The 27,009-nt window shown below is 43.7% G+C and overlaps 2 protein-coding genes across 6 annotated transcripts in view; one reads left to right on the top strand and one right to left on the bottom strand.

Moving 5' to 3' along the window:
• Dmac2l (distal membrane arm assembly component 2 like) overlaps positions 1-9,060 on the bottom strand; it is a 30,138-nt gene extending 21,078 nt beyond the window's left edge. Inside the window, exon 1 of one of the 3 annotated variants that reach the window (XM_021179455.2) lies at positions 8,996-9,060. The gene's annotated coding sequence lies outside the window, so the exon portion shown is untranslated. The other 2 variants (XM_021179454.3, XM_029484932.2) reach the window with 2 other exon arrangements.
• A 93-nt stretch (positions 9,061-9,153) lies between these two features.
• Positions 9,154-27,009, top strand: part of L2hgdh (L-2-hydroxyglutarate dehydrogenase) — a 30,862-nt gene continuing 13,006 nt past the window's right edge. For 2 of the 3 annotated variants that reach the window (XM_021179473.3, XM_021179471.2), the window contains exons 1-6: positions 9,154-9,360; positions 11,753-11,868; positions 12,471-12,622; positions 17,632-17,763; positions 23,212-23,374; positions 25,039-25,073. In XM_021179473.3, coding sequence (XP_021035132.1) covers positions 9,218-9,360; positions 11,753-11,868; positions 12,471-12,622; positions 17,632-17,763; positions 23,212-23,374; positions 25,039-25,073 — 741 coding nt within the window. In that variant the 5' untranslated portion in view covers positions 9,154-9,217. The remainder of the gene's footprint in view (positions 9,361-11,752; positions 11,869-12,470; positions 12,623-17,631; positions 17,764-23,211; positions 23,375-25,038; positions 25,074-27,009) is intronic. The other variant, XM_021179472.3, reaches the window with a different exon arrangement.

Here is a 27,009-nt window from a genome sequence, read left to right as displayed (position 1 = left end):
GAAAGGAACAAGAATATTGGTATAAAAATTGGTTTTCTACTTCTCCTTGGCTCACTACCTTACTTCCCAGTCTTTTGGGACCTTTCATGGGTATTTTACTGCTTTTGTCTTTTGGCCTTTAATAGATTAACCAGTTTTGTTAAGTCACAGATTGAAGCTGCTTTAAGCAAGCCGGTTGCAGTTCACTACCATCAACTGGATATTCCGAGACTCAGACGGAGAAGATGTCCCTCCCACCGATACAAAAAGAGCAACTGCTGGTCTCCAGTTTTCCACCCTTGCTGCAAATGCAAGGTCCCCTTAGTTCCTCAGGCCATGGAGACAATAGGGATGAGTAGGGTGACCTCCAGCTCCTAATATAGCTAAGAACCACACACTGTGGTGTTACAATTGGCATGATTCTTGTAGAGGCCTTGCTGAATTTGAGGTTGACAATTCTCCTTTAGCAGCTGCACAGGACTCAGAATTGTGCATGCTGGTTCGTGATAATACGAATCCAGTATGGGCACCAGCGTGGGTACGAGGCTAAGCACTGCAGGGGAAGGTCTAACTAGACCGTTTCTGAGTTCCCTGAGAGACACCCCCAGTTTGGATGGAGGTTGGTATCTACTTACAGTTACAACCAAAAGAATCTTTCTGAGGCTCTGCCTCCCCTCCCCAAAAGATACCAAGAGCCATGATTGTGGGTCTCGACAGCACCCACGGGAGGAATTGGGTAAATGCTCCCCTAGCCATGGTTAATGCCCACTCATCCAAGGATGAGAAGATCATTTGATCACCTCAGTTAAGTGTGGCCTTATTAAATTTAATTCAAAAGGGGGAGATGTTGGGAGACCATACCGTGAGAAAGCAAGCCTTTCACAGTCTCCCATCCTAACAAGCCAAATGGCCTTGTGCTAAGGAGCCGGTCATCACCCCCTCCTCCCTGTTCCCTTCCTGGCACCTGAGGTTGTAAAAGCTGAATTATAGTTAAGGAGGATCCACGTGTTCTCCTTTAGTGTTATCTTATTATAGTGCCTTTTAAGATTGAATTCTGATATAGTTAAGTCTTCGCCAGTGTTCCAAAGTCCTAGAAAGACCTTGAAGCCGACAACTTGGAATTCAGTAAGAAAGTTACCTATTCAGTAACTAATCAAGCATTACAAAAGACAGAGCCAACAACTCAGGGCTAGTCTGCAAAATGTTTACTAGGACAGAAAGGAGAGTCTTAACCAAATAAGGGTTTACCATGAGAAAAGTTAGGGAATCCCACTGAGACAGGTTTCTTTACTACGCCCTAAGAATTCAGGCAGAACTATAGAGCATAAATAAATTTTATGCCTCAGTCCAGCCTTTCTTTTTTACATTAATAACAGGGAGGAGATGTAACCTCCCCCCACAGCCTGAAGCAGGCTGAGCCAGGCTTGACTTGTTGTCACAAGGAGATCACCTGGGGTGGAGCTTGCCTCCCTGGATCACCCTATTGTTCTGCCACTGCCGCTGCTGCTACCTGCTGCCTAGTTGTTCCAGAGCCTACAAGTGGTCACCTGCAGCTGGACTCCAAGGATGATTCGGCGGGAATGGGCCCCCCTTCTTTATAAGGTGTGTTCCCCGATATTAAAATTGAGCTTTGATCAGAAGGTCTTGACTTAGCTCCATTCTTTCTCTTGTCACCTAGATTCCCTCTTTTCTTCCAGATTCCAAGGTGCCTTCCAAGCTCGAACCCTGACATGTGAGCCACTGGCCAGCCTCAACAGGGGACAGCCATTTGCAGTAAGATACCGAGGCTTTAATGAGATGAGTCCAAGAAGAGAGGGAGTGTCATATAAGACCCAGGAGGATCTAAGGAAGCAGCAGGACTTCCAGAAGTCTGAGAGACAGAAGCTACAGGGTCACAGACAAGAACTCAAACAGCAGGGGCTGGTGAGATGGCTCAGCAGGTAAGAGCACCCCACTGCTATTCCAAAGGTCCTTAGTTCAAATCCCAGCAACCACATGGTGGCTCACAACCATCTGTAACAAGATCTGACTCCCTCTTCTGGTGTGTCTGAAGACAGCTACAGTGTACTTACATATAATAAATAAATCTTTAAAAAAAAAAAAAAGAACTCAAACAGCCATCTTTACTAAGGTTAAAAGAGAGGTACATACAATGTATCTTTACCACCATCTTGATTAAGATGACCACATGGTATAAATCAACTAATGCAGCAATCTTCCCTAGTTTTACTGGGGCCTCTGTTTATCATTGCATTGGCTTTGTAGATTACAGAGACCAAAATAGGTCTCTAAATTATCTTGGGTTAGGATAGATTTTTGTGTTATGATAAATTTCAAATCTTATACAGGTATATTAAGATTAACACAAATTCACTTGGAGATATATGTCTAACTACTTATATCTTTGCTAATCTTATAAAAATTAACTTGTAGACTCTTAAAGATAATTAAGATGGGCTAGAGAGATGGCTCAGCGATTAAGAGCACTAACTGTTCTTCCAGAGGTCCTGAGTTCAATTCCCAGCAACCACATGGTGGCTCACAACCATCTGTAATGGGATCTGATGCCCTCTTCTGCTATGTCTGAAGACAGGGATAGTGTACTCACATATATAAAAAATAAATCTTTAAAAAAAAAAAGATAATTAAGACATGCAAGTTAATGCTCAGACACCATTAAAAAATCAAATTCTGCCAGGCAGTGGTGGCTCATGCCTTTAATCCCAGCACTTGGGAGGCAGAGGCAGGTGGATTTCTGAGTTTGAGGCCAGCCTGGTCTACAGAGTGAGTTCCAGGACAGCCAGGGCTATACTGAGAAACCCTGTCTCGAAACAAACAAACAAACAAACCAAAACAAACAAACAAATCAAAATCTTTAATGTGCTCAGAACTATACTCATGGTCTTGCTAAGTACTAATGCAATCCACTCACAAGCTTTATTTAGTCTTCTGTATAAAATCATGGATACTTAACACATAATGGTCCTCAAACTCTTCCGGTCTGCTGAGTATGGCATTTAGAATGGTTAATGGAAAACCTTCCCGTGATAGCCAGAAATGCCAGCTCCTCGTGGCAACCCTAAGGTCTCAAAGAAAAGAATGGAGCACAGTTGACTCCATGCACTGTGGCAATGCTAACCACCCGGCGAAGAGCTGCCCATGCCTCATGCGGCCAGGGTCTTGACAAACTGTGGACACTGTTGGGTGGAGAACTCTACTCTGGTCGAAGTTGGTCAGTTTTCCCAAGTTCCTCATTCAGGGGAAAAATCTCTCAGAGCTGGGTCTGGCAGCCAAAGGCCAGACTGTCCTGTGTTGCAGCTGAAGATATAATGCTATCCTGTGTGACAGCCAAAGACCTCCAACTTCTGCCCCTCAGTGAAGACATCGAGCCTAGGAGTTAGGGTAACAGTCTAGGTGCAGTTGTCATTTTAACTGATAACAGAGACCATTTGGTTTACACTTCCTGCTATAATTTATCCTTTTCAGCTCTCTAATGGTGTTGATGGCTAACTGTAGCTTTGTCAGTTACCAACTACAAGCAAACCAGTCTCTCCAGGCAAGGCTGCAGCTGCCTGGTCATTTCATTTCATATGTAAAATCAGGCCCCGCCTTTCTAGAGCTACTGGGTCTCCTGCTGAGAAAGGTAGACTTGGACACAGTTTACCTTGCAGGCTCACTTGACCCTGAAAGAATAAACTTACAAAACAGGTTCAGCAACTTTTTAACTTGCTTTGCAATGACTACTCTCAATCAACTACTGGTGTCTCATGGTAAATGACTGGACAAAAGAAAAGGGTTGAAGTTTATATAAATTATGAGGGTCTAAGAAAGCATTTTTTACAAGTTGGAAAGATTTCACAATTTTTTTCCTTCTCAATATGCTATTGTTATATTAAGATGTCAAACATCATGAGTGCAAACAACAAAAAAAGATGTCAAATGTTCAGAGTTTAATATTATCATAGTGGCCAGCTCAAAAGTTAAATTTCCTTTGATTGTCTTCTAAGTATAGATTTAAAAGTGTTTCTCCTTGTGCTACAATCATCTCTGTCCAATCTATATATCCAACCCTCTGGATATCTAGGAAAGAAGTGATGCTTTTAACCCAGAATCGTTTTTTGGGGGTCCCCAAACTCTTACTATGACTCAAAGCTATAAGTTTACTTACTGCCTTTCCTACAATGTAAATTTCAGTACAGATTACAAACAATGGTAATGCTAATATATCTAAAACTTTTATGTCTTTTTGTAAATGTAAAGAACGCATGTAAGCTTCAGGGAGTCTTTAGACTTGGATCCACTTGTCACACAGGTGAAAGTCCAGAACTGTATCACAGACTAGTTCAAGTGGCTTGGGAAGTCACTAGCCCCAGGTGGTCCCTCAGGGCCTGGGCAGTGATGGAAACAGAGGTCACCCAGGCTTCACTCTTCTCCCTTCCCAACCTTTGACAGACATTCCAGCCTTCCTGGGCCTAAGGAAGATGCCCTAAATTCAGCTAAGAAGCAGTTACAGAAGAGATTACACTGTCCCTTATCATCCACAAAAAAGCTGGAATATGAGGTCCCAAAGAAACCCAGGACAAGGCTCACCCAGTACTCATGGCTCCTCCCAGTACTTCTCATCCCATCCCCCCACCCCCCACCCCCTAAACCTCTCCAGCCTAGGGCTTCTCTTTCCTTCCCTTCCCCCAGCTCCCGACTCCTACATAAGGCTGTCATTTTGGCCACACATTCTCTTGGCTCTGCTCTTGGCCCTCTTGGTCTACTTGTCCTCTGTTGTCTTCTCTTTCTTGCTCTCCCCCTCTTTCTCTCCTCTCTCAGCTTGGTTCATTCTGGACCTTTCCAGATGCTTCTGGCTGAACTGTCCCTCATATCTACAATAAAATCCTTCTCAATAATACCTTGGAGCAGTCATGTCCTCATTTTCATTCACCAAATTTGCTAATTCATTCAAGCAGAAAACTGGGGGAAATACGTGGGAATGGGTTTTTAAAATATGGAATAATGGTGGAAGGAACATAAAACTAGAGCAGGATGAATTTGTAGATATGGAGCCACTGAGTGGGGATTCTAGGTTTATTTAATATGGAAGTGCACAGAGCTAAAACATAAAAGTCAAAAGTTTGATTGGTTGGCAGGAGAGCATGTTAAAAGACAGCCTACCATCTGGAGCTGGAATGTGTAACATTCCTTGGCTTGGTGCTGATGGAGGGGTTTTAAGGCTCAGGAACACTGAAGTGGGTACATGTAAAAACCAGTTCTGCACACTGGGAGGGTCCAGAGGCAGAGGCATGCCTTTCAATAATCCTAGAGAACTGAAAACGGTGGGAGTGGCACTGGCACATTCAGGAGTTTTGCTGTTGCTTCTTCTTTACTTGTGCCAGACCTTACAGTTGGAGACACTGATGCTCAATTAAAGTCAATGGGATAACTTTGAGTCCTGGGCTAGCAGGGGTCAGGTGGCAGCATTAGATTGTCAAAATGGGTGTAGTTACCATGACCAGCAACAGAGGCACAGCAATGTTTGTCACTACTGGCCTGGCCTCTATGGAGCTCTGAGACTCACTCGTATCTTTCACCTTGTTTTCAGAAAACAAGAAGCCTAAGTTTTCATTTGATCTGCATAAGCGAAAACACTCTAGAGCAAATGAAAAGAACAAATCTATATTGTAGTGCAGCAGTAGGGTCTGGGTACCAGCTAATCTCCAGACTATGCAGTATACAAATACAGAACTCCTTGAGTAGAGGAAGGAGGGCCCTGGCCTAAAACTGGGACTTTTAAAGTATTGAAAATTATAAAGACTGCAGGACTCTTTCCTAAATTTACGTTATTTATTTAAGCCATCTCCTCCCAAAAGCAAGGGGATAGAAAGTTGGTATAATGGTCGCCATTTGATAGAAGGGTTGAGTTTAGCATCCCACATGCTTTTGTGGTCCATATGCAGAGTAGTGGTCCTTTGTTGCCTGGGTGAAGGTCCAGACTCATCTTCATAGCCAACCAGAAATGGAACAACCTGACTTATCGAAACAAAGAGTGTGGCTATTGCCCCAGGAAAAGGGCTTGTCTTGATTCAAAGAGGGGTAAGTGACTAACTCAGGCTGTCTACTGCCCTTCATGTTGCAACTTCAGGAAAATGATAAACATCCTCACTTCTGTCATGGGCAGTACTAAGAAGTAGGTGAGGGCCTTCCACATTTGGCTAAGCTCTCCATGCTAGGGCTCTACTTAACAAGGGCTATCCCACCTTTCAGCAGGTCCATCCTAGCACCAGAGACACCCACGATGCACTGCTACAGCTGATACCAGGATGGTGTGACTTTTAAGGTTATATTTAGGGGGCTGGAGAGATGGTTCTACACGTAAGAGCATTGGTTACTCTTCTAGAGGATTCAGATTCAATCCCTAGCACCAACATTGCAGCTTATAAGCACTTGAAACCCCGGTTCCAAAGGACCCATTGCCCTATACTGGCCTCTATGGACACCTGGCACCAACGTGGCATATAAACATGTATGCAGGCAGAACCTCCATACACATAAAAGTTATATTTTATGATGTGATATGGCATGTTGGGAACAAACAAGAAAGGGAAGGTTGTGGTTTAACAGTGATGTGCTTGGGTGGAGTTGACATGAGGTCAATTGTGTTAGTTTTGGTCAAATTGACAATAGCTAGAATCATCTGGGAAGAGGGACTTTTGATTGAGAAAACTCTTCCGTATGACAGGTAAAAGATTTGTGGGGCATTTTCTTGGTTGATGACTCAGTGTGGAAGGGCTAAGCTCACTGCGGGTGGTGCCATCCCTAGGCAAGTGGTCTTGAGGTACACAAGAAAACAAGCTGGGGAAGCAGTAAGCAACACTCTTCCATGGCCTCTCCTTCAGTTTCTGCTGGAACTTTCCTTCACAATGGACTAAGAGCTGTAGGACGAAATAACTCCTTTCCTTCTGAGTTGCTTTTGGTCATGATATTTATCACATCAAAAGCAAACTAGGACACCGGGTCTTTCTTTATTATTTCTCATAACTGCATGAGAACCCACAATTACTGTAACACACTGAAATTAAGATACAACCTATTTGTTTGTGATGGAATGAATAAACAGGGAACATTGTTTCTTCCCCACCAATGAAACAAATCATGTAGTACTACTCATGAAATCAATCAATCAAGCATAATAAAAAGCTAATGCTTTGCCGAGCTCTTCTCATACACACACCATTATCTATCTGCTCAAGGGCACTTCAGACAGAAAGTTGTCTGAGGTGGAGATGATAGGTTGAACCTGAGCCACTTACTGGCTGGAACCAACATTCAAACCAGCGAGTCCTTCCTTCCAGCGACAGTCTGTCCTGAAGGACTATCATCAAGCCCTGAATGGGAATTACATTGGTATGGTGACAAAGAACCACAGAGCTTTACAGTTATAAGGTCTTTTTTTTTTTTTTTTTTTTTTTTTTTTTTGGTTTTTCAAGACAGGGTTTCTCTGTGTAGCCCTGGCTGTCCTGGAACTCACTTTGTAGACCAGGCTGGCCTCGAACTCAGAAATCCGCCTGCCTCTGCCTCCCGAGTGCTGGGATTAGAGGCGTGCGCCACCACGCCCGGCCAGTTATAAGGTCTTTTAAGTGACTGCACAGCTCTCATTTTTACAGTGGAGGAAACACAAGTGCCCTCCCCTGTGAGTGGCTATCCTGAGGCATGGACATTTAAAGCTCTCTCTTAGTCCAGTGATTAAGGGAAGGTTGAACCAGGAAGTCCGCATGGGACTGACCTAGGCACATATGTTATACTTGTGTAGCTTGGTTTTCAAGTGGGATAAGCAGGAGCCCGCCTTTGGGACCCTTTTCTCCTACTGGGCTGCCCTGTCTAGTTTCAATAGGAGAGAATGTGTCTAGTCTTATACCGTGGCTGGTTGATATCCATGGGAGGCTGCCCCTTTTCCTAAGTGGATGGGTGGGGGTGGGGTCGATAGTGAGAGGAAGGCACAGAGCGCTTTGGAGGCTTGCTTTTAGAAATTTGGCAAGAATTTGAGGTTGGGCCAGGACTGGGAAGTAGGCTTAAGATGAACACAGCTGAGGGCAGAGTTATTCTGTATTTTGATGGGTCTTGATGAGACTCTGAATACAACAATCATGGCACCTTTGTTTATGCTTTGTTCCTTAACTCTGTTTATGGCTTAGGACTGACCTTATTCTTTGCATGTACTTAGGATGGTATAAAAGCAGACTGGAGGAAAAATAACCTTGCTTCAGCCTCAGAACGGGCTGGGGTTATGTTAATAGTGCTGTCTAATTGTCTTTTTCTTTTCAATTTTTCATCCCTCCCTGGAGAACCTGTTGACTGAGCTGGCTTAGTCAGGAAGGACTGAGAGAAGGGAGGGGAAGCTGGGGTAGAGATGTAAATTAATAAATAAAAAAGTTTGGGAAGAAAAGAAAAGTTTGAGGCTAGAGAGATGGCTCTATGGTTAAGACTGTTAACTGGTCTTACCTGAGGGCCTAGATTCCCAGCGCCCATATGGCAGCTCAAAACTTCCAGTTTCAGGGGATCCTCTACTCCCCTTTCTGGTCTCTACAAACTCCTGTTGCAATAAGCTCACATAGGCACATACACAAGTCAATAATAGAAACCCAAAAAACAACACTAAATGAAGACAGGGACCGAGCTGTCTACTTTCATCCAGCGCCTAGCTCAGCGACCGATATTTATAAGCCGAGTCAGTGGTTGAATAAACGACACCAACCAGGAGCCCCACGAAGGGCCCAGAAACCCACGGGCAATCAGCAGGGTAGTGACAGGGAGCGGCAGGAGGTGGCTTAGCCTCTGGCTCCCCGGCCACAGCGTCGCCAACCGACCAGGAGGCATGGCCGAAGGAGAGGCCGCGGGAGCCAGGGGTCACCCCGACAGGCCCAGCCTTCTCTGGCGGAACAGCGCCGGCGTCCAGTCAAGCCTGTGCGGGCGGAGGTCCGGGAGAGTGGAACCACCACCCGGTCCCCGCCTTCACCCTAGCTCCTCTTACTCACGGCGTCCTGCGTCCCTGCGTCTGGCCGGCCCTTCGCCTTCGGCCTTTTCCCACTACGGCGCTCGCCCATTGGCCAGCGGAGGCCACGCCCACGTCAGGCAAACGCGCGTGTTTCATTGGCTCTCGTCTGGGGGCGGGGCTGGAGAGCGGCGCGCTTCACCCTTAGAGTCCGTTCAGGTTGCGGCTGCTGGGGTGGAGGGAGGGGAGGTGGCGCAGGCCATGTGGCCGACCCTGCGCTACGTAGGCGGTGTCTGCGGACTGGCCCGGTACTGCGAGGCTGGGGGCTTCCTCCGCGCAAGCGGACCGGCGTCCGGGGTGCCCGGGCTACTGTGCGGGGGTGGCCGCAGGAGCTCCAGCACCAGGTAAATGAGAGGCGGCGGCCTGCACTTGCTGCTCCGCTCAGGGATCTCCAACTGAACCTGTGCCCCCGACTCGATGTCTCTGTCCCCGGCGAGGAAGTCCTGATTCTGCGGTCCAGCCTCGAATCCTAGGAGCCGCTGACCCGCAGGGTTCGTCCACTGCGTTTGTGGGCCATAGGGAAGGCAGTGTTGAGTTGAGGTCGGGAGCCAATCTGGCTCCGAATACACAACTCCTCCATTTCTTAACCACTCTAAAGGGTGACTGGTGACTAGGATCCTAGTCTGGCCCCTAGGTGGTCATTTTGAAGATTAAAAGACCTAGCACACTGCCAATAAGTATGCTGCTTCTTAACTAGCATCCCCTGTGTTGCTTGGAAAATCCAGAACTTGGCTTCTGTGGGTCGGTTCCTTGCACACACTAGAGTTGTCCTCATGAGAAGCAACTCCGTTGCCTACTGTGAGCTGCCTAGGAAAGCTGGCAAATACAGTGTTCGGTATGAAAGCTTTAAGGGCGGGGGTAGGGGAGCTTTTGATTGTTTGAGACGAGGTAGACCATGCGAATGGATTTAGTGGCAGACCGAGGTGTGGCACGACACTGGAGAGGGGCAGTGTTTTTGTTTAAGACGCGTTTAAAGGTCATGTTAAACGGTAGTGATTTGTTTTCCTTTGGCTGTCCTATGACTCCTGGTGTAGATCAGGCTGGCCTCTAATGCCTCAAGCTATCAACCTGCCCCTCCTTTCCTAGTGCAGGAATTAAAGGCACGTGCCACCCAACCTGCGCCACCTTAACTTTTGAGACTGGATCTCTCCCAATTTCTCTCTCTCCCTCTCCCTGTTTCCCTCCCCCTCCGTGTGTGTGTTTGTGTGTGTGTGTTTCTATCTGTCACCTGCTTTTTCCACATGGGGTCTCTCTGTATCCTGGCTATCTTGTTGACTAGGCTGTCCTTGAACTCAGAGATCTTCCGTGTCTGCAGGGATTAAAGCTGTGTACCTCCACTGCCTCGGGGCAGGAGAGGGATGGGGTGGGGGATAGGGTCTTTTGAGGTGATTGGTTGTTCAGTAAGCCGAGGGATCTGCCTGTCTCCCTGCCCCTGACCCCAAGGTTACATGGGTTGAACAATGAATGCCCTTATATAAAGGTGCTTTGGGTACAAACTCAGGTCCTCACTTGTATGGCAAGCACTTCGCCAATTAACCATTTTCCTATCCCGATTTTTAAAATACTGATTATTTTGAAACAATTGTAGACCTATAGAAAGTTGCAAAAATTATAGAATGGTTTTATGTCACCTTCCTCCTGTCTTAGTGTTAATGTTGATACAATGCACACGTTCGGGTTTTAACAAATTTACGTGCATTCTGTGTTCTGTGTATAGCTCTATACAGTTTAATCATATTTTGTGTAATCTCAGTTTGGGCATAGAAATGCTCCATTGTGGGCCTGGACACGGGTGCCCTCTAAGGTGTCAGGGCCCGGCTATTAGTCAGCTTTTGAGGCTCACCAAAGACGAGCCCTGACAGCAGCCCACAGCTCTGCCAGACACTGGGCTACAGCAGCTGCCCTGGTAGCAACATGAATGAACAGTATCTGCCAAGTGCTGGCTTTGTAATAGTCAGCAGTGATACCAGCCAAAAAGTAAGGTTTAGGGACTTTCCTGGATCCTGTAACTGTGGACTAGGTCTTTGCTGGATTTGCTCTGTGTTCCCATTTTGGCAGGTTTGGGGGCCTTCATGCTAGGTTCTAAGCTCAGGATGGTGCCTACAACATGGTTGGTTGTGCTAAGGTCTATGGGCCTCTGAAAGCATCTCTGGAGAGAAAACCTTGCCATAACCTATCCTCAGGTAGAGGCATCTGCTGGTTGTTTCATGTAGGGGGCCTCCACCCTCAACATCCTTTGGTTCACTTTCATCCACGGTTCCCCTCACTCCTTCCCTGTCACCCAGGAGCCTATGATAAATGCTCCATCATGATCAGAGGGAAGTTGAAGAAGGTTCATATGCAGAGACTATGGTCCCAGCAGAACTTCAGTATCTGGTTCTGTCTGGGAGGGCAAAGGACAAATGATATATAAGTAGTATAAATGGTATGTGCTATGTAATGAGATATGTGTTATATAATACATAAATGACATGTTATAAATTAGTACTTTAATTGCTCCCTAATGAAAATTATGCAAGTGAAGTTTGGTGAGGTCTATAAACATAAATATGTGGATGCTCCATCTTCATGCACATCAGAAGCCAGAAGCAGACCCTACTACAGATGGTTGTGAGTCACCGTGTGGTTGTCGGAAATTGAACTTAGGATCTCTGGAAAAGCAGCCAGTCCTCTTAACCCCTGAGCCATCTCTCCAGCTCCTAAATTTAAATTCTTAAAGCTTGCTTTCTTTTAAAGCTCTTTTGATATAGTCATCGTTGGAGGTGGAATTGTGGGCCTTGCCTCTGCCAGAACGCTCATCCTGAAACATCCCGGACTTTCGATTAGTGTGGTGGAAAAGGAGAAAGATTTAGGTATGCATGCCCTCAGCTTGCTGGGAACCTGCTTATTTTGTCAGGCTGAATCAGTTATGAAAAATGTGGATGTTAGTGTCTCATTTTGTGTTCTCTTGAAAGCAAAGTCTGGAACAAGGGCTTGAGAGGAGGTGGTTTATTTGAGGGATTATATGAGATGGTAGGAAGAAGGGAGGGGGTGGGGGAAAAATCCACAGGAGGGTCCACCTCCTCCTGGGGCTGGAGACCCCCAGGGAGGGAGTAGCACAGTGCTCCCCAGGTTTGTTCTCATCCATCCAATCAGCTTCTAGGATTGTCCCTAGTGATGCTATCAGCTTCACCCTCCTCCAAAAACACAGAAAGGGCCTTGGAGCATGTGCAGAGAGCCTCTGCAGGCCTTTAAAGTGACTTGATGAAGTGGTGTTTAAACAAAGCTTAAGCTGAAATCAAGCAAGGATGGTTTAGCATGGATGCCAGGATAGCTGCTATAGGACATTGCCGATAAAACAATTCTAGGCAGAATTTCTCAATGATGTAGGCTCAGATAGCTTCGTGTATCACCTCCTAGGCTTTGTGTGAGACATTTACTTTTTTTTTTATTTACCCTGTCTCTTGTTTTATAGCTCTTCACCAGACTGGACACAACAGTGGTGTCATACACAGTGGGATTTACTATAAACCAGAATCTCTGAAGGCTAAATTGTGTGTAGAAGGTGCAGCCCTCATCTATGAGTACTGCAACCTCAAGGGAATTCCCTACAGGCAATGTGGCAAGGTACAGCATTTCACTGTGGTCTCAGTTTATTTAGAGCAAGCCATTTCTTAGGTTTAATGTTGAAAATTTTAAAAAGATGTGACTTTTCCTGCTTTTGTGCCTATGTAATTTAATGTAACAAAACATGATTTGTGATTTCATGTAATTAAAAGTAAGTTTTATTGACATAATAAGTATTCAGTTTAGATATTAGCATATTTACAAAGTTGTGCCAGTATTAACACTAATTTAAAAATATTTTCATCACCCCCAAAATAAACCCTATACCAGCAGCTCCCATTCCTACCACTCCTGGGCCCCTAACAACCATTTTGTTTTCTGTCTCTATACAGCTGCCTGCTTTTATACTAATTTATAAGTAAGATTATGTCTGAACATCTGTATTTTATGATATTTTAAAAAGATATACACTTACCATCATGTTTTCGGAGCTGGTCCGTACTGGAGCATTAGTTAGTACCCCGTGCTCTCTGATGCTGACCCCATTATGAGGATGTGCCTCACCTTGCTTAGGCACCTACCAGCTGATATCCATTGAGTTGTTTCTGCTTTTTTGGTTATGAATAATATAGTAATAGGTATTTATGTATAGCTTTTATGGAGGAAAATTCTTATTTCTCAGTGGAATATTTCGAGAAATGGAATTTCTGGGTTCTGTGGAAACTCAATCTTTAATATTTGAAGGAACTGCCAAACATTTTTTCCAGATTGTTACAGGAATTAGTGAGGATCCCCTAGCCTCATATGTTACTCATTCTTACCAATGCTTATTATTTTGTTTTTACTTTAGCCAATCTGATAGCAATGTAACACCTCATAGAAATTTTTGTTTGTTCATTTGTTGCTTAGGGTTTTTTTTTTTTTTTTTGGTTTTTCGAGACAGGGTTTCTCTGTATAGCTCTGGCTGTCCTGGAACTCACTTTGTAGACCAGGCTGGCCTCGAACTCAGAAATCCGCCTGCCTCTGCCTCCCGAGTGCTGGGATTAAAGGCGTGCGCCACCACGCCCGGCTCTTTTTTTTTTTTTTAAAGCTGGTGTTTCCCACTGTAGCTCAGGCTAGCCTTGAACTTTAAAGTCTCGTGCCTTGGGCTCCAAGTTGAACTATAGCGCTTTTTTTTTTTTTTTTTTTTTTGAGACAGAGTTTCTCTGTGTAGCCCTGGCTGTCCTGGAACTCACTTTGTAGACCAGGCTGGCCTCGAACTCAGAAATCCTCCTGCCTCTGCCTCCCGAGTGCTGGGATTAAAGGCGTGCGCCACCACGCGCCGCGAGCTATAGCTTTTTAACAGTATAGCTGGTTTTCCTCATTGTGTTGACTAATGATACCGAGTACTTTTCCTTTGCGTGTATGAAAGTGTGTGTGTGTGTGTGTGTGTGTGTGTGTGTACTTCTGTGAGGTACTACTTTAGCAATAAAGTACAGATAAAGGCAGAAGGGCTACGTAAGTATCCAGCAACTGATGAATAAAGAAAATGTGGTGTAGAGGCTGTTGCATGTACAATCTGAAAGAACTAAATTCATTGAAGTAGCAGGTTAAATGTTGATTACCAGCGGCTGGGAGTAAGTGAAGACGGGACAGAACACTTCTGAAGAGCCTTCATAAACATGTGACTACAGGAAGTACAGTGTGCTGTATTCTTGGAGACTATTGAGAACAGATTTGATAGGATCAGATTGGCCAACATCAAGACAAAATAGTACGTGTTGGTAAGAATATGGAGGCCAGAGGTTAACATCAGGTGTGTTTCTTAATCATATTCTACCCTATTTCTTGAGACAGGGCCTGTTATTGAACCTGGAACTCACTGATTGGTTAGGGCATGTGGCCAGCAAGCCCCGGGGCTAGCTCATTCTCCTGTCTCTGCCTCACCAGTGCGGAGACTACAGGCTCGTGTCAGCAAACCAGTACAAAGGCGCTAGAGAGCCAGCCACAAGTCCTCACATTTGCCCAGCAACTGCTCTCTCCACAGAGCCATCTCTAGTTTTTAAAATTATTTTTAATTTATTTCTAATTGGCAAAAATATGTACCTACTATATTCAACATATAGATGTGAATGTGTATGTGATAGCATGAATACACAGGACAGTCATTTTGCAGTGACAATACTTAACAATTACCTCACACACTTGATGAGTTGTTTGCTGTTGTTTTGGTTTTTCAAGACAGGGGTTCTCTGAGTAGTTTTGGCTATCCTGGAACTCACTTTGTAGACCAAGGCAGGCCTTAAACTCACAGAGATCCTCTGCCTCCCAAATTTTGGGGTTAAAGGTATGCACCACTACCCCTGCCCAGCTTACACTAGCTGTTTTAAAATCTGTTCTCAATAATCTCCAAGAATACAGCACACTGTACTTCCTGTAGTCACATGTTTATGAAGGCTCTTCGGAAGTGTTCTGTCCCGTCTTCACTTACTCCCAGCCGCTGGTAACCAGCATTTAACCTGCTACTTCTATGAATTTAGTTCTTTCAGATTGTACATGCAACAGCCTCTACACCACATTTTCTTTATTCATCAGTTGCTGGATACTTACGTAGCCCTTCTGCCTTTGAACTCAGAGAGCCACCTGCCTCTGCCTCCTGTGCTGTGATTAAAGCTTGCACCACCACCACCTGGCTTGTTTTAGAGTTTTCAATGTGTAAGTCTTGCTGCCTCTTGTTAAAATTATTCCTCTATAATTTATTTTTTTAGATATTTATTTATATTATTTATATATGTGAATACATCATAGCTGACTTCTGGTAAGAAGAGGACATCTGATCCCATTACAGATGGTTGTGAGCCACCATGTGGTTGCTGGGAATTGAACTCAGGACCTTTGGAAGAGTAATCAGTGCTCTTAACCGCTGAGCCATTTCTCCAGCCCCCTATAATTTATTTTTATTGATGTTTTTATGAGAGAATTGTTTTCTTAATGCCATTTGTATTAGTTTTGTGTGCGTGTGCATATTTCTTAGGTTTTCCACCTGCAGGATTCTGTCTTGTTATCTATAACTATATTACGTTTCTTTCTCAGCGTGCGCACACACACACTTGCTCTCTATATATACACTGTGGTGTGTGTATAAGAGTTAGAGGAAGAGCTGTGAGAGGCATTCTTTCATTCCACCATACAGATTCCAGGGACAAAGCTCTGGTGTTTAGGCTTGATGGCCTATCCCTTTTCCAGCTAAGCTATCTCCGCAGCCCCTGGGTTTTTGCTTTTTAAGCATCAGCGTGTTAGAATTGGCTTTCTGCCTCTGTTGAGCTTTTCGTAACTTTCTGCTTCATTATGCTAGCTTTTGGGTGTTAGGCTGATCTTGTCTTCCTGTGGGTTATGCCATACGACCCTTTTTATCTGTGCTGTATTTAATTTTACTGACCATTTTGCCAAAGATTTTTGCATCTGTATTTACAAATGAGGGCTGAGGGTGTGTAGTTCAGGAAAGCATGGGAGCATACGGACTTCATAAAAGTAATTTGAAAGCGGGATGGTGATGCACACGCCTTTAATCCCAGCACTTGGGAGGCAGAGGCAGGTGGATTTCTGAGTTTGAGGCCAGCCTGGTCTACAAAGTGAGTTCCAGGACAGCCAGGGCTACACAGAGAAACCCTGTCTTGAAAAACCAAGAAAAAAAACACAAAAGCTGGCAGACTTTGATCTGCACTGTGATTTACAAATGCTCCCTTTCCTTGATTTGTCTTTTTTACTTTCTTGATGGTGTCCTTTGACTCATCTTTTGTTTAAAAGTTAATAATTTATTGACATAGGTAGCCTTTGTACCTTGATCAAAAGTATCACTTCATGGAATTCTGTTGACTCTTGGTATGAAGTAGTGACCTGTGCAGGCTAATGTACCCATGAATATGTATCTGTTTTGCCTTGCTGTGAAATAAGAAACTCAATTTAAGATACCTTCCCCAGAAATAAATAGAAAAAGAGTTCTGAAGAAAGTTGATTAAATGTAGTTCTTTCTGTATCGATAAAGACTGTAATTTATTTCAAGACATCAAAAGAATAGTTTGCCAAGAGTGGTGCCCCATCACACTGATTACTGGGTGTCTTTTTTGTGAACTGGCATCTCACATTTTCTTGTAGAAACAGGAAGGGTGCTTACTTTGAAAGATGTAAAAAGAGCTGGAGACGGCTCAGCAGTAAGGAGCACTGGCTGCTCTTGCAGAGAATCCAGGTTCAATTCCCAGGACCCACGTGGTAGCTCAGAACCACCTGTAACTCCAAATCCAGGGGCTCCAGGAGCCTCTCTGCCCTCCATGAACATTGTATACAAATGGTGCAAAGGCATACATGCAGGCAAAACACATATATACATAAAACAAATCTTAACAACAAAAGAAAGCTCTAAACTTGCTATTCTTGCTGCTGGGGTGGAGGGAGTGGTCATGATAACAGCTACGTATGTCTGGGATCATATTGCAATGCTCAACCAGAAATGGAAATCGAGGCAGCATGTTCCATTTGGGAATGTTAGGGTTTTTTTTTTTGGTTTTTGGTTTTTGGTTTTCGAGACAGGGTTTCTCTGTATATCCCTGGCTGTCCTGGAACTCACTCTATAGACCAGGCTGGCATCGAACTCAGAAATGCGCCTGCCTCTGCCTCCCGAGGTGTGTGCTACCACGCCTGGTTCAGGATGTTAGTTTTTTTTTTTTGGTTTTTCGAGACAGGGTTTCTCTGTATATCCCTGGCTGTCCTGGAACTCACTTTGTAGACCAGGCTGGCCTCAAACTCAGAAATCCGCCTGCCTCTGCCTCCCAAGTGCTAGGATCAAAGGCGTGCGCCACCACGCCCGGCTCAGGATGTTAGTTTTAATGCTTTTTTTTTAAGATTTTTTTTTTCTTGGTGAAGGAGAGAAATAAAATAATGAACAAAGAAAGAAGTAGATTTATGAAAGAAAAATTATTTATATCAACCTTGATTGAGAGATCTGATAATTTTTTATTTCTACATTGACTTTATAAATTGTATAGCTGGTGATATTTCTTAACCTTATTCAATCATTTTGTCTTTTCCTGAAGCTAATAGTAGCTGTTGAACAAGAAGAAATTCCCAGACTTCAGGCCCTGTATGAGAGAGGCCTGCAGAATGGAGTCCAAGGCCTGAGGCTGATCCAGCAGGAGGATATAAAAAAGAAGGAGCCGTATTGCAGGGTGAGTGTCTGGCCAGGCTGTGCTCATAGGACGTTCCCTAAGCTATTCCAAATAACGCTGCTGTGAGTGAACATTCTAGAAGACATGCTTGGTAAATACATGATCATATTGCTACTGGGGATATATACATCAAAGAGAAATTGTTAGGTCACAGTTTATGAGTTTATGTTCAGCTTTGGCAGATACTGCCAAAAAGGTTTTCTAGAGGACCTTGGTTTATTCCCTCAGTCATGTATGTTCCAGTTGCCCCGTCTCCGTACCAACATGCGGTCTTTGTTTCCAGAGGCCACTTCTGTGGGTATGTGGAACAAGCTGAGAATATATCTTACTGAAAACACAGCAGGCCAGAAAGCTTTCAGATTTGAGGGTGTTTGCATAGGCTTTACCAGTGGAATACCCGAATCCAAAGTTTTAGAAAAATCAAAATATTCCCAAATTCAAATATTTTTTTAGCATCCTGTTGCTGTTAATAAAGCTTTAGCTATTTTCAGATTAGAGATTCTCAAACTGTAACATTACCTGATGCTTTTAATCTTATTTCCCAGTGACTTGGTGTTATGCACCTTTTCATATGTTTATTTCACACTTGGAAGCTTCCCCCTGAAGTTCCTGTTAAGAGATTTTCCCATTTTTCTATTGGGCTTATTGCGTCTTTTATAATTATTAATTCTTACTAATTATAGAAATTTGTTACATGGTCTGGATATGTCTGTTGTGTATATAAATATATACTTGCTCATTCATCTAAATATGTATTGTAGGCGTCTTCTGCCTCCTTGGAACTTGGCTTTTATTTGAATAGTGTCTTCTGAAGGACAGGAGTTCGTGATTTAATCAGTTAGCAGCTTATGCTTTTTTATGGTTCCTGCCTTTAATGTTCTGTTTGAGAAGCCTTGTCCTGCTCCACTTGTCTATCAAATGTCTTACGTGTTTTTCTAAAAGCTGGATTTTACCTTTCATTCGGAGTTGAGTTTTGTATCTAGCATGAGGCTAGGTCATCCCCCTTTATGAATACCCAGTTACTAGAGGAGTGTTGTTTACAAAGAGATCATAATCCCCCTGCTGCATGCAGCACCTCTTTTTGATAGGAAGTTTGTGTGTGCGTGTGCATGTGCGTGTGCCCTGAGAATGGGCTGTATTCTGCCCTACTGTCCCTTCCATCAGGCCGTATTTACAGTATGTGTGATGTCGTGTCTGAGCTTTGGTAGTTCCAGTGTGTGATGTCGAGCTTTGGTAGCTCCAGGGAACTGCGCAGAGGAGGCTTGGGTGCAGAGGGCCAAGGCCAGCAGAGGCAGCAGCGCAGAGCAGATGGGCACTGTTAGGGCTTCTTTCCTGGCCCTTCACATAAGGGACACTTTGTCACTCCCACTGAAATTGATCAGCTAGGAGATTCTGCTGTTATTTCGGCCTTTTGGATTTTTAGAAGACCAGTTATGCAATTTAATTTAGTGACATGAAATTGACACTATTTCAATTTGTTCTGTCAGGACTTGATGGTTAGTCTGAAATAATAGCCTCTAACTTTTACTAAATAAGTGTTTTCGGGAAGCACACAAAATTTGCTGGTGTTTTATAGCTTTATATGGATTTAATAAATTTTGATTGTGAACCTAATATGTTAGAATTTCTCTGACATGGATTGTCTTTGAGAATAAAACAATTGCCAGACGTGGTGGAGCACGCCTTTAATCCCAGCACTTGGGAGGCAGAGGCAGGCGGATTTCTGAGTTCGGGGCCAGCCTGGTGAGTGAGTTCCAGGACAGCCAGAATCCCTGTCTCGAAAAACAAACAAACAAACAAACAAACAAACAAACAAATTTAAAGATTTGTTTTAAAAGACAAAAAAAAAAGCCTTTTGATATCTGTAGGTTTAGGTGTGATGTAGAAATAATTCCAGTTCCATTTTAGTGCTTGAGAACAGGCTGAAGTGTGGGGGATCTAGAAGGGTCTCTGACTGTCACCTGCTGTGTATTCTTGTGGAGAGTTGTAAAGATTCAAACACAAGGAGCAAGATAGGGACAAGAGCCCATGGGTCTTTATCAGGTTTTACTGCCTAAAACCAAAACGTTGCCTGTATTGTGAGGACTGGGGATGCGTCTGCCTATTTTCTTCAGTCCTGACCATGCCATCCTTCTAAATCTTTTGACAGACCTGACCATGCCATCCTTCTAAATCTTTTGACTGAGGCAGATGAAGTATGTGTGCTGATAATAAAAAGGGATATATGTGCACACTTTTTGTTTTTTAAAGAGAGAAGAAATCGGTTCTTCTCCCAAGCTCCTAAGTGTGTTACCCCCAAAGGACTCAACAGGTTTATTTTCTGTTTGAGCGAAGGCAAGTTCTTTATTTACTCTGTGCCAAGTCCTTTAGATGCCGCAGGTATGGTTGATGTGTGATAGCGCGTGGCTGTCTGCCTGAAAGGAGTCGCAATGCTAACTCTTGTAATGAGTTACTTCTCTAATTTGTACCAACAAAGGAGTGCTGTTAGCTTAACGTAAGAAGGTGAGCAGCCCTCCCTGAGGTGAACCCCTTGAAAAGGGTGGATAGAGGACTTATAAGATGGGTGGGCCGTGCTCCCTCTGAAGCTGCCACACAGTGTTGCTCTCTATGTAATGGCTCCTCTGGTCATTACCTGTGACAGTGCATAGTAGAAAACAGTCTGGTTATTTCCTAAAGGGAACTCCCGTCCTCCCCACCAAGCCAGGAATGTTCCTGTGGCACACAGTCACGTCTGAGTTTCCCAGCCTGCTACAAAGAAGTTTACCAGGTCAACTCTAAAGTACTTCTTGCTCCATATCCCTTTAAAAAGAAGATAACGCCAGGAAGAGGACCTTGCCAAACTCTAAGCTGTGTCTGTAAACTTTGAAGTAGGAACAATTCTCTGAGTAATCCCCTGTGATACTCCTGACTTCCGGTCTGACCTGTGGGCCTTTTCTTTTAGCATAAGAGGCCAACCACATGGTTTTGCTCCTTTGTGTCCTTACTGAGTTTAGCTCCCAACTTTCCTTGACCCCCTTGCCTGGCTCCTTCCTAGCTATCTGACCTGCTGTGATCTGCTAATGTAGAAAGCACATGGCCAGCCCCCAGGCTGAGGGAAAGTGAGTCTATCCACAAGCCCCATCTCAGCTGACGATGCTACAGTCAGGCCTAGACCTGGGAACTGGACGGCTTGGTCACAATGGCTTGTTCCGAATCTTCCATGCACACTTGCTTTGGGACACCAACACTTCCTAAAAGGGGGGCAAGTCCAAGAGAAGAACAGAAGAGAGACTCTAGAGTTCTGAACGGTGCAAATACAGTAACCATGCCTCAAATGTTTGTTCACTCGGGAAGCACTTGCTTGCTTTGTGTGCAGGTGCGAGTACAGAGTGAGTGAGAAGGATGTTGGCATGGTGAAGAACTTGATTCAGAAGGAAGCACATTCGCAGAACGTTTCTCTTCCTCCCTCGTCACAGTTTTTATGCTGGGTGAGGAAGTTACACAGGTTAAACTCTTGATACATTACCTTCTAAGGTTGCTGCACCCAGAATCCTTTCTGTAGGTTAAAATTGAGTGTAGCTGTTAAGTCTCACATGTGTCCACCATATCACAGTAGGAGCGATTTCCTGCCTGTGACAAAGGCTTTCGTGTTCTAGACTCAAGCCTGGTGATGTAAATGGTGGGATTTGCCAAGTGTTCCATGTTTTATGAGCCCTTGGTCCAACCTGGGCAGCTGGAAACATCGTTTGAAGAGGGAGGGGTAGGAAAGTGAAAAGCTTTTAAGGGGTGGGGCCAATATACCATTAAAATATTTAAAGTGATATTTCAGATATTGATTTTAAAGTTAACAACAATGATGTGTTGACCAAACAAAAAGATATCTTTTTTTTTTAAAGATTTATTTATTTATTTTATGTATATGAGTACATTGTAGCTGTACAGATGGTTGTGAGCCTTCATGTGGTTGCTGGGAATTGAGCTCAGGACCTCTGCTCACTCCGGCCCATAGATTTACTTATTATTACATGTAAGTACACTGTAGTTGTCCTCGGACACACCAAAAGAGGGCATCAGATCTTATTACGGATGGTTGTGAGCCACCATGTGGTTGCTGGGATTTGAACTCAGGACCTTTGGAAGAGCAGTCGGTGCTCTTATCCACTGAGCCATCTCACCAGCCAAAAAGATATCTTTTTAAAAATATATATATTTATTTTATGTATATGAGCACACTGCATTCAGGCACACCAGAAGAGGGCACCAGATCCCATTACAAATGGTTGTGAGCTGCCATGTAGTTGCTGGGAATTGAACTCAGGACCTCTGGAAGAGCAGTCAGTGCTCTTAACCACAGAGCCAATTAGTTGCACTTAGAGCTCTTCTCAGGGGAAGAGATTGGATAGCTGCTGTGTATGTTCAGTGTAAGGGTAATACTCAGTATTTGCTGTGAGATAAACTGTTTTTCTTTTTTCAGTAATGGAAAGACCAATGACATATTCACCATGCATTCCAAAATAAATGAATAAATAAATAAAGAAAATAAGCATGGTTTTAGATCTAAAAATTCATGTCTTCAGTGACACAGAGAAATCAACTATTGCCAGGCTGTTCATTTCTCTAATTATGTGAATGAAGCTGAATCAGTCATGTAACATCCCATTCCCTGTTTCTGGTCTCAAAGAGAAGACCTGCAGCAGATCCTAGCAGTGCCTGGCATACAGTGTGGACATGGACTACAACAGCTGAGCTTTCCCTGGCTGTGAGTGCTGTGTACGTCACTGCAAAGGTCTCGTCAGAGTCTATTAAAACATTTGGAGACTTCAACTCAGAATCAGATATGAATCACCTCAGAGAGAGAAATGAACTGTCCTGAATAATAATAAATCTTAAAAACAAAAATGGCAACCTGGGGCAACTTTGAAAATCAAGCATCTTTATTTTTAAAAAAAATGAAGAAAAAGCCGGGTGGTGGTGGCGCACGCCTTTAATCCCAGCACTTGGGAGGCAGAGGCAGGCAGATTTCTGAGTTCGAGGCCAACCTGGTCTACAAAGTGAGTTCCAGGACAGCCAGGGCTATACAGAGAAACCCTGTCTCGGAAAACCAAAAAAAAAAAAAGAAAAAGAAAAAGAAAAAATGTTTCCTGGTTATGAGATGTTCTTATTTAGCTAGTATTATTTCTGTCCTCTAGTAGACATGCACATACACATGCATAAATCTATATACATACATTTGGTCATGAACACACATATATGTATGTATACATACATGTATATATTTGTGTGTGTATTCATAACCAAATTTAGACATGTAGTAAGAGCAAACTTTTCTGTTACTTTTTAAAGACACTGTAGGATTTTTGTCAATCAAGGATAATGTGTGTTACCCATCAAAATAAACAAATATAGAAATGCAAACAAACCTTATTGATTCTTGACTGCATCATTTGCCTTTTTTTACATTTATTCTAGGGTCTAATGGCTATTGATTGTCCATACACTGGCATTGTGAACTACCAACAGGTGGCCTTGTCATTTGCCCAGGATTTCCAAGAAGCAGGTGGCTCTATCTTGAAAGATTTTGAGGTAAAAGGTATTGAAATAGCTAAGGAAAACTCTTCAAGAAGTAAAGATGGTAAGCTGTCTCCGTCTTCTCTACAAAAGTTTTGTATTAATTAAAAATGAAATAGACTTGTCCCTCTTTTTCTGTGCTGATAGAACTGGGCACCAAGTAGATGTCTGACTGGCACTGAAATCTGAACTGTTGTGTACAGTTGGCCTCCAGACAGTTCCCTCAGCAATGCTTGCTATAAATTTTAGGGCCATCTAGGCTTCTTGAATCAGAGTGGCAGGGGAATGGCTTAGGGAATAGTAAGTGGTTGGCTATCTTTGAACACACTCAAATGGCAGACCAGTATCATAAAAAGACTCATCCAGGCCGGGCGTGGTGGCGCACGCCTTTAATCCCAGCACTCGGGAGGCAGAGGCAGGCGGATTTCTGAGTTCGAGGCCAGCCTGGTCTACAAAGTGAGTGCCAGGACAGCCAGAGCTACACAGAGAAACCCTGTCTCGAAAATTCAAAAAAAAAAAAAATAAATAAAGGCTCAGCCATTCTGAGTCTGACCTCCTGTGCCCGTTAGACTGTAGCTAAAGCTGCTTTATTCTGCTTTGGGATGCGTAGTCTTCTTTTTTAGTCAAGTGAGAGGCCTACAAGCCTTCTGTTTGATGAGAGGGGATATGAGGGAGAATTCAGTTCTTCCTTAGCAGGTTTTAAAGGAGTCTGGATTGTGTGAGCCACTTGCCCAGCATCCTTCTGCGCTCTAGGATGATGAACAAATTTATTCCATTGTTGTAAGTGGGGGGCAGAATAAGTCAACTCCACCATATAGGCAGAGAATGATCTTTCTTTTTTGGTAGGTATGCTCTACCGGGTGTTAATACCTCATCAATAAGTATGAGCAAATGTGATAAGTGCTCAGTTCATTGTTGGAATTTTTTGTGTTGTGAAAACTTTTGCTTCTCTGAATAGCCCAGACTGCAAAGAGTCGGGTTACCTACACTTGGACTCAAAGGTTGCCTAGTGGCTAACACCCTATGCTTTAGTTCTGTGGGCCAAAATAAATTCATTTATGATGGTATTTCTGTACATGCAGAGCATGGTATTTTTGAAGTACGGGGGGTTTATGCTAAGGTAAGCTAGAGAATGTGTGTTAGTTAAATGAATTTTAAAAAATCCACCCTAAAGCTGGGCAGTGGTGGCGCACACCTTTAATCCCAGCACATGAGAGGCAGAGGCAGGCGGGTTTCTGAGTTCGAGGCCAGCCTGGTCTACAAAGTGAGTTCCAGGACAGCCAGGGATATACAGAGAAACCCTGTCTCGAAGAAATAAACAAACAAAAAATCCACCCTAAAACTTTCCAGCATTTTATATTTTGTCAAATATGAACTGCTTTAGTCTTTTCACTTGGTAAAAAGTTTCAGAATGAAAATTAAAATGCAATTAAGGGGCTGGTGAGATGGCTCAGTGGGTAAGAGCACCCGACTGCTCTTCCGAAGGTCCAGAGTTCAAATCCCAGCAACCACATGGTGGCTCACAACCATCTGTAACGAAATCTGGCGCCCTCTTCTGGAGTGTCTGAAGACAGCTACAGTGTACTTACATATAATAAATAAATAAATCAAAAAAAAAATACAATTAAGACAATCACTTAAATTTGTCACTGGTATAATATTTTAAATAACGACAGCTTTCTTTTGCCCAAATAAAAGTTTCACTAATTCTTTTTTCCTCTCTGCCAGGCATGAACTATCCAATCGCTGTCAAGAACAGCAAGGTAACGGCTCATGAGCTCTTTTCCCTTTCACTGACTTGTTAAGTTGAATTATTGAATGATTGCTGTACATGTTCAAGTGTGTATAGACATGTGTGTGCATGTGCACCTGTGTGTATACATGTGAGAATCAGAGCACAACCTCAATTATAGTTCCTTGGAACCAGCCACCACATTTTTTTTTAATGTCTTTTGTTAGAATGTATTAATTACATAGTAGTGGGCTTCATGTCTTGTGTTTATATCACATCCACTCCCTACTGCTTACCTTCTCTTCCCAGTCAGTCATCCCTCTTGCATGTCTTTTGGGATTTTTAAAGAATATTTATTTTATCTTATGTGTATGGGTGATTGCCTGCATGTGTGTCTGTGCGTGGTGTGTGTTCCTGGTGCCCTGTGAGACTGTAAGAGGGCATTGGATCCCTGGAACTGGAGTTGCAAGGAAGATTGTGAGTCACCATGTGGGTGTGGGAACTGAGCCTAGATCCTCAGTCAGTTCTCTTGAGCACTGAGCCACCGCTCCAGCCAGCTGAGAGGTACTTTATCGCTCTGCTGTACATTGACTTATGAACTTGGGGAGGAGTGTGCAGGTTGTGCAGAGGGAGATTGTTCCCCTCCAGTCTCCATAGTCTAAAGTGAGAACTATAGGACACTGGATTCCCTGTACCATCAGTGTCAGGGAGGGCAGAGTCACCCTTAAGTGATATGGGTTTATAAACATTCTGTCTTAACAATTAGGGGATAGCTAGGGTAGCAGAAGTTGGTGGGTCACAGGCTTCCTGGCAGTCTGAGATGTCAGTTACTGAGTGGACACTGCAGCTGTGTACCATCGGTCTGTATGCCTAGCAGATGCAGGATGGCTGCTCTCTGTTACACCGTACTTAGGTTTGACAAATTAAAATGGGGAGGGGCAAAATTACTATGGTTTCACCTAATAAGATGTAATTATTCCTTATTTGAATGAAACATGCTTACTCTCCAACACATTTTAAAACTCATTTAAAAGTATTGTTTTTGTGAGAAGTTCATTATGAGTTATACTTCTACTCTTAGACCCTTAAGTGCTGAGATGTAAGAGTGATCATTTTAAACACCTTACATTAGATTAACAATCCCAACTGGAGGTTATTTTGATTCTCAGGGGTCAGCAACAGTGCCTGGATACTTTTGTCAAGACAAAAGATGAAGGGGTCATGGCTACTGGCATGTGGTGGGTGGAGTTCAGGGATGCTGCTAAACAGCCTCCCTGCATCCCAAGAAGTATCCTGCTTCAAATGGCAGTGGTGTTGAGAGACCCTGTGTTAGATGGTGGGAGAACAGTAGAGGCCACCATGAAGACACCCCACAAACTGAGTGACCTGAACAACAGTTATCTCCTCATACTTTAGGATCTAGAAGGCCAATAGCGAGGTGCTGTCAGGGTTAGTTTCTGGTGTGGTCTTTCCTCCTAGTTTTGTGTTACTGCCTTTGAGGTGCTGGAGGCTGAACCTAGGGAGCTGGAGGGAGTGTACCTAGTTTTGGTAGTGACAAAAGATGGATCAATCCATGTGACCTCATCTGGCCTTAATTGCCTCTTTAATGGGGTCAGAACTTCAACATGAGAATTTTGGAAGAATGTAATTAGTCCACGATAATGACGATAAAAAATAATTGGGTAGTACATAGATAAATGACTTAGTTCCCAACAAGTGTGAGAGGCTATCCTGAGGCTCTGTTGGTTTGGGTTTGGGTTTGGGTTTTGAAACAGGGGTCTCTCTTTGTAGGACTAGCTAGGCTGGAACTTCCTATGTAGACCAGGTCGTCCTGCCTCTGCCTCTCAAATGCTGGATTAAAGGCATGCAGTGCTATGCCCTGTCCTAAGAGGTTCAACTTGCACTTCTCTGATAACTCTGGGGTCAAGCTCCTTTCTCATTACCTGTTGGTAATGCATGCGTGTGTT

The sequence above is a fragment of the Mus caroli genome, unplaced genomic scaffold (assembly GCF_978045245.1).
Source record: "Mus caroli unplaced genomic scaffold, Mus_caroli_1 scaffold_14, whole genome shotgun sequence".
In the NCBI taxonomy this organism is placed as follows: domain Eukaryota; kingdom Metazoa; phylum Chordata; class Mammalia; order Rodentia; family Muridae; genus Mus; species Mus caroli.
Note: the sequence above shows the minus strand (reverse complement) of the source record. Positions and strands in the feature narration are given on the sequence as shown.